The following is a 10,059-nucleotide window of genomic DNA, read 5'->3' on the forward strand; positions in this document are numbered from 1 at the left end:
CCCTAGGGACAAAGGTGGCTGTGAGGTCCCTACACAGGAATGAGGAGTCCTGGGGAATACAGTGTGGCCACCCCTCTAACACCAAGGTTCCCAAGAGCCATTTTAACAATACAGGAGTGTGAAATTGAAGATGTAATGAAATGCACACCTACCACATCGACTAATTGAGATATCGCAAGGCCAAACTTTATTTTTATTTTGTCATTCAGGTGTTCCACAGGACGAACCCATTTTTCGTAGTCTTGAAATAAATCCTTAAACAAGCTATCTTCACATTTTGCAACAAAGGAGGGCTCAGCTAATCCTATATAACAAATTTTTAAAAGTTAGTGTATTGGCTTCTCTTCCACTAAATACCTCTACTTTAAAACAAGTTCAGTTACTAATGAACCAAACATAATTTAGGCTGTTATTAATGGTGCTTTTAAAGTGAAATAGTAATACAAATATTTATGATCAATAAGGGACACTCTGGTTCACATATGTTTCTTAGTTAAATCAGATTACTCACATGGAAATATGCTGAGTTCCTTAAGAAGCATGCAGTAATTTACTTAATGCAGTAATTTAAAATCTAAGTAACAGAGTTGGCTGAGTGGCGTGTTGGTTAGGAGTTGGCTTGGGATGCCAGTTCTGAGCAGCAGGGCCCCGGTTCAGATCCCACATGAGGGCCAGTGACACTGCCCTCTACAGCTAAGATGGTGAACAACAGCTCAACCTGGAGCTGGGCTGCCATGAGTTGCCAGCGACAGCATAGGCTGCAGTGAAGCTGCCGTGGGCTGCCATAAGCTACCATGAGTGGCTGGCAGACTGCGTGAGCGGCCGACAGCCACCGTGAGCTGTCAAGAGCCACCGTGAGCTGTCAAGAGCCTCTGTGAGCGGCCATCCAGGGCCCAGCGACCGATCCGCCTCACCCGGGAAGAACGCAATGATAATACCAACATGGGCCAGTGAAGCGACGTCCTCCACAACTAGACTGAAGAACAAAAGGACAGCAACTTCTCTGTTCCCCTTCCCTGATTCCCTAATGCTGTTCCCCTCCCCCAATTCCCCAATAAAATCTTTAAAAAAAAAGTGAAATAAGTAACATTCATAACATTTACCCAAGACTCATGATTTTACAAAGAAAAAACATTTATTTAAAATGTCCCAGCTTATTAATCATAAAGTACACACATAGGGATTGGTAGCAGCTAATGATGGTCGTCCTTCACCTAACAAATGGTCCAACAGAAAGTTAGCACTCTCACAAATGTTCTCTCTCTGTCCCATGTTGTCTAGATGGAGCTGTTAAGGGTTCTAGGTCAGCCTGTCTGCAAGAAGTCTATCCCCTGAGTTTCTCTCCCTGCATATTTCTTCATCCATAGTGCAGCTTATTCCTCGAGAGTGTACGTCTTGCTTCCCTGGGCAATTTAAGACACTACATTTAATCTGCAAACACCATGGAGTTTGTGCCATGCCTCCCACTGAGGTCTCCTGGTGCTGAAATGCACAGCAGTGGAAATACTCCATTAGAACATCATACACTAGAGAATCATTCTTTGTAATGTTTAAATACCGTTAATTTTTTAGCTTCAAGTTAAAATGGCATTACTGAAACATTTCTCCTCTTCAACTCCTATTTAAAAATTGTATGGCCTCTGAAATACCAAAAATTTAAGGTTGTTTTAAAAGATAAAAATAACAAATAAAATGTTTTTAAATAGCATCTAAGGACCTTTTGCCTTAGGGCAAAATACTAGCTTGAATTGCCACTTCAAATCTTGTTTGAAAGAGAATAGATAGGGTATAAATAAATAAAATGATACATTAGCCCCCACATTCCACCTAATGATAACCCTTAAGATACTGCCTTGTGAATGTCTTCAACATGCACAAATGGGCCCCAACAGTATCCCTGTCTCAGGGAGTGCTCCCATCATCTGCCTCATTCCACAATTTAAAAACCTAGGAGTCATCTTTCACCCCACCTGTATATCCAGTCCAACAGGAAACTGTTGATTTTTACCTCCCAAATACAGTAATACCTTGGTTTGCATAATTCGTTCTGGAAACAAACTACTCGTATTGCAAGACATTGCTCGTTTACCACGTTAAAATGTATTAGAAATGTTTGCTCGTCTTGCAGAACTCGTAAACCAAGTTACTCGCAATCAGAAGTTTTACTATATTTCTTAAATCCATCCATTTCCTACCAAGTCCACTGCCAGCATCCTAGCACAAGCTATCTGCATCTCTCATATGGACTAGAGCAAGCCTGCTACCCAGAGCCATCTCCACGCAGCTTCTCAGCCCCCTCCAATTGGTTCTCTGCACAAGATACCCAAGCGATCTTTTCAAAACAGAGATCTGATGTCACCTCCTTGCTTAAAAACCTTCTGTAGCTTTCCATTGTGAAAAACAGACCAAGACCTGAAGGCCAAAGGCTCCTGGCCTGTTCCCTGCAGCCTCTTGGGCATGGCTTTCCCTTGGCTCTCTGCTTGGCCACACTGACAGTTCGGCTTCCCAGACAGATCAACACTACTCCCTCCCAAAGTGTTCTTCTTCCCTGAGCTGCTTTCCCTCGCCTCCCGCCCCCCACCCTGCCTAATTCTCATGCATTCCTCAGGTCTCTGCTGGCATCACTCAGAACTCTTCCCAGCCCCCAAAGTCTCCCCTAGGTTCCTGGAACAGAACCCTGTTCCGTATCTGGGCATACTTATACAATCCTGGATGTACCTGATTAAAGTCTGCCTTCCCCACTGCAGTGTAAACTAATAGCAACAGGTACTGTGTCTTATTCATAATTATAACCCCAGCACCTAAACACATAATGGCACGCAGTAGGTGCTCAGTTTGTTTAATGAATGCATGCATGAATAAATGGGTCAGTACATCAGACAATTCCCATTTACATCTAATAATTCAGAATCCCACCAATGGTTGTGAAACAACTGTCACAAGGGTTGCACCAACTTGCTGTTAAGGATTCTGAGTCACTAAACTCAGCTTCTTGGAGGTGGGGACCTTGTCTCACTCCGATTTGGATATAGAGTAGGCTGGTTAGGAACTCAGGAGTCTCAGCTGGACAGGTTGGATTCCACCCTGCCTCTAACTAACACTTACTGTCTGACCTGAAGGCAGGTTACTTCACTTCTTCGAGTACCAGTTTTTGCTTCTGTAAAATTGGTATAAACAGTACCTACCTAAGAAGGCTATTGTGAGGATTAAATAAAACTGAATGTAAGTGCCAGCACAGGGTCATTCTTAGAATGTCACAATTATTGCTGAAGCAAAGGTAATGACAAATACACAAAAATATTGCAACAAAAGCCATCACTGCCTGCAGAGCTACTGGCTACTACCAAAAATGTCACCAGAGCCCAACAGAGGTCATCTCCCCAGATTACCCCAGGTGACAGAACCTTGCAAAATGCAAAGGAAGAGCTTGTCTGTGGCACTGGGCACGCTCTACAGTACAATGACTGTTCAATAAAAAGCTTTCCTCAAGTCTATATCCTTCAAAGCTAATAATAATAATTAGAATACCAACTTACTAATAGCACATAAATCACATACTTCTAAAAAACAAAGGGAACCAAGCAGTGAAGCACACTAAAAATAGGATTAAAACTCATATACAAAAAACCTCATTGGGCAATTCTTCTAAAGTAGGTAAAAATACAAATAACAAGAGACAAACTATATTGAAAGTGCAAAAAATATAAAAATCCATAATGGCATTAACACCCTGAGAAATTTAAATTCGGGTTTTACAAATTCAATTTTAACTTGGAATATCATTACTCTAGTATTGTCTCAAGTTGGAGGTATTAGGAGAATGACTTATCAAAAAATTTTCACTTTCAAATCATTTAGTGAAATCACATGTAGTTTCAAAGAAACATAACCTTGATCCATAATTTTAGTATGGTGACTAAGAAGACACAGAACTGTGAGGCTGAAAACCTTAATTTGAATACTTGGTACCACTGATTAGCTGTTAATCTCCACGTGCCACAATTTTCTAACTTACATACGCGAACATAAGGATATCTGCTGGCGAATATCGATCATCATTAAAAGTATATGGCAAGACTCTTCAATTCATTGTACTTGAACATTTTTGTGTATGTTTGGATTTTTCCATTCTAGAACATTAATAAGAGGGATACCTTCTGCTCTGCTGCCTCAGTGCTGTGCACACAAGATGAAACAAAGTACACTATCTGGCTATGTCAGGTTGTGTCTAGGTAGTTTAAAATGTTTTTTAACATCACTAAATTCGGTATATAACTAAATGGATAGCTAGGGATTTTTGTAACCAATTCAAGGAGATAAGTCACGACAGTGTCCTCTATTGCCATTCTTCTAGGAAGAATCATAATTTTCTTATCACAAAGTGTGGGGAAAAGTCAACCAAGGTGCTCTGCAGCTAAATATAAACACTAACAGTCTTTTGCCAATCTTCAGATAAGGATAAATTAACAGACAACACCTGCTATAATTTTAAGTTTCTTCCATAAATTATTCTTCAGCCTTTAGAATCCGCTACAGCCTGGGTATGTCAGAGCCTACCACGTGATATCTATTGGGTTGTCCAGAAAAGTCATGACGTATTATTTGTTTTTCGTTGCAATAATGCATCATGACTTTTCCAACAGCCCAACAGTTCAGTTCACTCATCTACCCAGCAAGTGCTGAGTGGCTGCTTAGTGTGCCAGCTTCTGCACGGTGCACCGGGAAAGCACAACACCCTGCTGCCTTCCTTCCTGGGCACAAATTTGGGTATTTATTTACTTTCACTATATCATAATTATAAAATGTTATGGAGGTGCAGAATACACCCCACAATGTGAATGGCACCCTCTGATATTGAATGGTGCACGACCTGCACATTTGGACATGGTCACAGCGCTGGAGACTAACGCAGTATTTCTCAACTCAGCACTACTGACACTTTGGGATGGATAATTTTGTTGTAGAGGGGCTGTCCTGTGTACGGCAGGATGTCTGGCAACATCCCTGGCTTCTATCCACTATATATCCCCCCCCCGCCCCATGTGACAACCAGAAATGTCTCCAGACATTGCCAAATGTCCAAGGGCTGGGTGGAACTGGGGGCACAAAACTGAGAACCCCTGATACAAAATTAGTAAGTAGCGGAGGTGGAACTGGGACCCCAAGTTGCTTTTGTTTTTCTCACAACAGTACTTTCATTATAAAAATAATGCACATAAAGAGGAGTAATTCCCCCTCTGGGCCTCCCTGTCACCCCTCCTCCAATGGTAACTGTTAAGTTGATATGTAGACATTTTTAAATACACACATGCAGAGAAGGAACAAACGTTTTCTTTTTAAGTTCTACAACTTGTTTTTTCCATTCAATACTCTTTGTTAGTATATGTCTATCCATCTCCACTCTTTCTTCCTAAGTTGCAAAGTGGTCTGTTATGGGTACATCATAACTTCTGTAAGCTTCCATTATGGATGGGCATTTATACAGTCCTCAGTTTGGGGTTACTTCTAACAATGTTACAATGGAGAAATGCTGTAGTTAACATCCCTGTATTATCTATTTTTCCACTTACACAAGAATTTCTATGGCACTGTCTCTTAGAACTGCTGAGTCAAGGGTATACACATTTGAAATTTGGTAGTTATTGCCAATAGTCTTCCCTTTCTCTTCTTCACAGGCTGCTATAAGAATGAAACAAGATAATATATCTAAAAAGGTTTGTAAGGGTGAGATATATTATATATTCCCAACTCATAATTAAGGTATTCCTGGTGCAGTTAATCCTTGTACCTTCTTTTAAGTTAACAAAAAGTGACTTGTGTTCCTTTTCTTAAAAATGCTTTTGCAGCAGTCCTAAGTGGGCTATTTTAAGCAACAAAACAAAGACCATAATCAACCATTTTGTCAATGAGAAGAAATGTGTACTATATCCAACATTTTCAATGTGACAAGTATGCTTACTGATCATTATTTTAAGTATTACAGATGAAATGCAGAAGTTTTTTTTCACCTCAGAATTTTCATTATATTTTCTATTGATTTTTATCAAAGAACTATAGAACAAAGTTCCTCTGTAATGGATATGCTTTAGAAAACGTAATTTAACATCTTGCCCCGACTCTCAGAACACTTGCAGTAAGAAAATGACCTTCAGCAGTGTTAAATTTAGGTCCAGTCAATAGTTCTCAAGAAGAGGAGACAACTCGTACACTTTTTTAAAACGTTTGAATATCACCAGATTAAGTAAATGTAGGGTTCACTATTGTAATTTGATACCATAAACCTCTCCACAGGCAATAAATATGCATTATGAGCTTGTACATTTACAGTATGATGAACTAAAATACCTGAAGGTACATGAAATTGCCTCAGTTCCTATAGACTGAATGACCTTGATGGGACTCTTCCAAAGTTCCTCCTTAGAATTGTCCAATTGTGAGTGAATACTGAGGACTGGAAGGAAACGTGGAAATGTGAAGACTGCTGCTATTTGTTAGGATGGCAGGATAATGCTTGCTATTAGTTTCTATCCGTCTTATGCTGTTCAGGCTACAGTTCATTGTAAATTATCTATTTCCATAATTACTGTCATCGGATCCTCTTAAGAATCCACCCAGTTGATATGAATGGGAAACTGGTCTTTGACCTTGCTAGTCAAAGTGTGGTGCTCTGACCACCACGACCACATCCCCTAGGCACTTGTTAGAAAAGCAGTACCTCATGCCCCACCTGTAGCCTAATCTGCACGTACATTCTAACCAAGGGACTCCTGTGCAGGTAACAGTTTGAGAAGCCTTGGTAGCCAACACTTAGAGAAGCGATTTTCAAGGGGCGGGATGGGGGCAGAGATTAGGGTAACAATTTTATTCCGTAAGGCGCATTTGACAATATCTGGAGACATTTTTTAGTGGGTGCTACTGGCATCTCATGGATAGAGGCGATGGATGCTGCCACACAACCTATAAAACCCAGGACAGTCCCCCATAACAAAGAACTATCCAGCCCCAGATGTCAGAGGCTGAGAAACCCTGACCTAGAGGAAAAATAGTTTTTCCCAATTCCATATATACACTTTTGACTGTAAAATAAAAAAAAAATATCAAAAGAATATGAAAGACTAACATAAAAACACTGAAGTCTAGAAATACAGAGAAATAGCATCATGAGAAATAGTTTACTGAACAACGATGGCTTTGAAGGTCGAAGGGGCCACAGCTTAGGTATGTAGGAAGCATCTGAGAAGATGGAAAAGGCAAGAAAATGAATTCTTCCCTAAAGCATCCGGAAAGGAACACAGGCTGCCAACACCATTGATTTTAGTCTAGTGAGACCCATTTTGAACTTCTTACCTCCAGAAATGTTAAATAGTACATTTGATTTGTTTTATGCCAATATGTTTGTGATAATTTGTTACAGTAACAATAGGAAACTAATAAACTTTTTACTCAAAACAAAAAAACCCACAGAAGCCTAGAAGTAGAAAATGAGGGACACTAAAAGAGGAGTTAAAATAAAAACAACAAAATAATAATAAAAAGTTCATATTGTCTTTTTTATCAGAATTCAAATATTCATATTTCACTCCTATTTTTACTGGTAAAAGGTTACATTTTATAATTCTACTTTACAAGAAAAGAGCATGAGGTCACTGATTTAAACATAGTTAGGAGAACAACATCATGCTTCCACCAAATGGAAACAAAACATTTAAATTAAAATTTTAGTCACAGAGCAGAAAAGCACCATGAAAAATAATCTCTTCTATCCTATTGTCATTATAAAACTATACCTTATCCTATTCTGGGGAGCAAATTTCTAAAAAAACAAACTATACACTTTTTTGAGAAAATATTCCAATATTTACCAACTCTCATTGTCAAGACATGCTCATTTAATATTAAACTTAATATTACATCTGAAACAATTTAATTTCAGTTTTTAGAGGAAAAATGTTCCTCTAAAAATGTTCCATTCTGAAGAAAAATGTTCTGTACTGATATTATAGTACTAAAAACTCATATCCTAATGATAAAAAATTACTTGCTAGGGCCGGCCAAGTGGCGCGATGGTTAAGAGCTGGCTTGGGATGCCAGAGGGCCCCGATTCGGATCCCACATATAAGGGCCAGTGACACTGCCCTCTACAAAAAAAAAAAAAATTACTTGCTAAACCTAATTTATAGATCATAGAAAAACAGCCTATTCTGACAAATGACTGTAAACCTTTTCAAAGTCCCATCAACAGACTACATTAATAAACTCTGGTATATCCGAAATGTATCAGGAGATACACAGGTAGATAAAACCGTACCTTCCAGGTGCTCACAGTCTAACTCATAGAGTATATTTAGTATCTGCATGGAAATCAAAATGATTATTAATTTCAAATTAAATTGTGTGAAAACTTTATTTCCTTACATGAGGTACCTAGATACTCTTTTGGATGTAATCATAACAAAAGTAGAGATGACAACTATTCTGTGTGTATTTCTGTTCACTTCTGAAATGCTAATGAAAATGACTAAAGGTGAGGAGAAAAAACATCTTTCACAGTTCTCATTTCTATGAAATAATTATTTTATTTTCCTTTCCATTACATGTACCAAAAACAAAAGTTCCAACCATTTAAAACGTCACACAACTACACAGCTAAGAAATATAAGTAACTGATGACTACATAATTTCCATAAGTCACAGCCCCAATCACAGTCAGGCCAGTTTAAAAGGCTTGTATTATCTTCATGTACTAGTCAATCACCTGTTCTTTAACATAGGCGAATTGCCTCCTGAGCCACCTTTCACAACCAGGTGATCTTCCGCCAGCCAAATAAGTGTGGCTGCTGGGCGATCAGACATTTTCTTTTCCTAGAGATTGGTTCACAGAACACGATTCAGAAGAGTTATTATTAAGACTCTAAAATGAATATGAAAATAAAATGTAAATGTAAAAGTAATTATGGTTGGAAAGACCTGAAAACCACCTATCCCCCTGCCCCCCCCCACACACACACTTTTAAAGAGGGAGAAACAAAGGCTCAGCAAGGGCAAGCCACATATGCCCAAGACAACACAGCCGGAAACAGCAGGTCTCCTGGCGCCAGACAGCATTTCCAGCCAGCCTACATGCAAAGGCAGTTTTACACACGTCTTGCCAACATTCAGGAGCAAGTGTGCAATTCCATCATCCATTCTGCAAACCATCCCTTGCCAAGAGCACTTCCCAGGCTCTCTCTCTCTTGGAATTTTAGAGCGGGCGTGAGGGGCGGCTTTGATGGCCCCTCACGCTACAGGTGAGGAAACTAGCATTCATTCATTCATTCATTCATTCATTCATTCATTCACAAACATGCTCTCTCCTACCACAGGGAAGTCTCAGAGAGAGAGAACGATAAGCAGCAGGGCGAGACTCCAGTTCTTACGGATTACGGAGCTCGCGTGGACCAGGAGAAAACAGCTGTGACACAAGGCGGTGGTTATTAAGAGATATTCACTGAGGTGGCGATTCTCATAAGATACTCACCGAGGGGCACACGGGGAGGAAGGAATAGGGACAGGCGGCGTGGGCAGCGCGCTGGACGCCAGACATGCGCAGATGGCAATTCGCGCCGTTTAACACCTGCCTACGGCGCATTTTATTAAAACCCTGGAGAAAAGTCCCACCTTCGCCAGAAGCAGGAGGGGACCACCCCTGGGCTAGAGAGGCAGGCGCAGCACCTGGCCTTCCATGTACACCATTTACTCCTGAAAACTCTTGAGGCAAGCAGTACTTACTGTCCCCGTTTTTCCAAAGAAGGAAGCCAGGTCAGACCACACCGGAGTCATAATGAGCCCAGGTCTGTCTGGCTCCAAACTCGCATTCCTTTTTTTCTGTTAAACTACGACCCTCTCTGCACGGGGACTGTCTTCATGTCTTTAATCGCCCTCGGCATTAGTTCTCCTCCGTGCGCACTAAGCAATACATTCTTCCTCAAGGTGGCCACTTCCCGGAAAAGCCCCTTCCTCAAGGCGGCCACTTCCCGGCATAACCCCTTCCTCAAGGCGGCCACTTCCCGGCATAACCCC

At 40.5% G+C, this 10,059-nt stretch overlaps 1 protein-coding gene across 7 annotated transcripts in view; it reads right to left on the minus strand.

Annotated features, from left to right (window-relative positions):
* The window catches only part of CHRNA5 (cholinergic receptor nicotinic alpha 5 subunit), a 24,425-nt gene that overhangs the window by 12,576 nt on the left and 1,790 nt on the right, over positions 1-10,059 (minus strand). For 4 of the 7 annotated variants that reach the window (XM_019639978.1, XM_019639981.1, XM_019639977.1 and 1 more), the window contains exon 2: positions 153-304. In XM_019639978.1, coding sequence (XP_019495523.1) covers positions 153-304 — 152 coding nt within the window. Of the gene's footprint in view, positions 1-152; positions 305-8,755; positions 8,818-9,517; positions 9,625-10,059 lie in introns of those variants that run through there. The other 3 variants (XM_019639984.1, XM_019639980.1, XM_019639979.1) reach the window with 3 other exon arrangements.

Source organism: Hipposideros armiger, unplaced genomic scaffold (assembly GCF_001890085.2).
Source record: "Hipposideros armiger isolate ML-2016 unplaced genomic scaffold, ASM189008v1 scaffold_48, whole genome shotgun sequence".
Classification (NCBI taxonomy): Eukaryota; Metazoa; Chordata; class Mammalia; order Chiroptera; family Hipposideridae; genus Hipposideros; species Hipposideros armiger.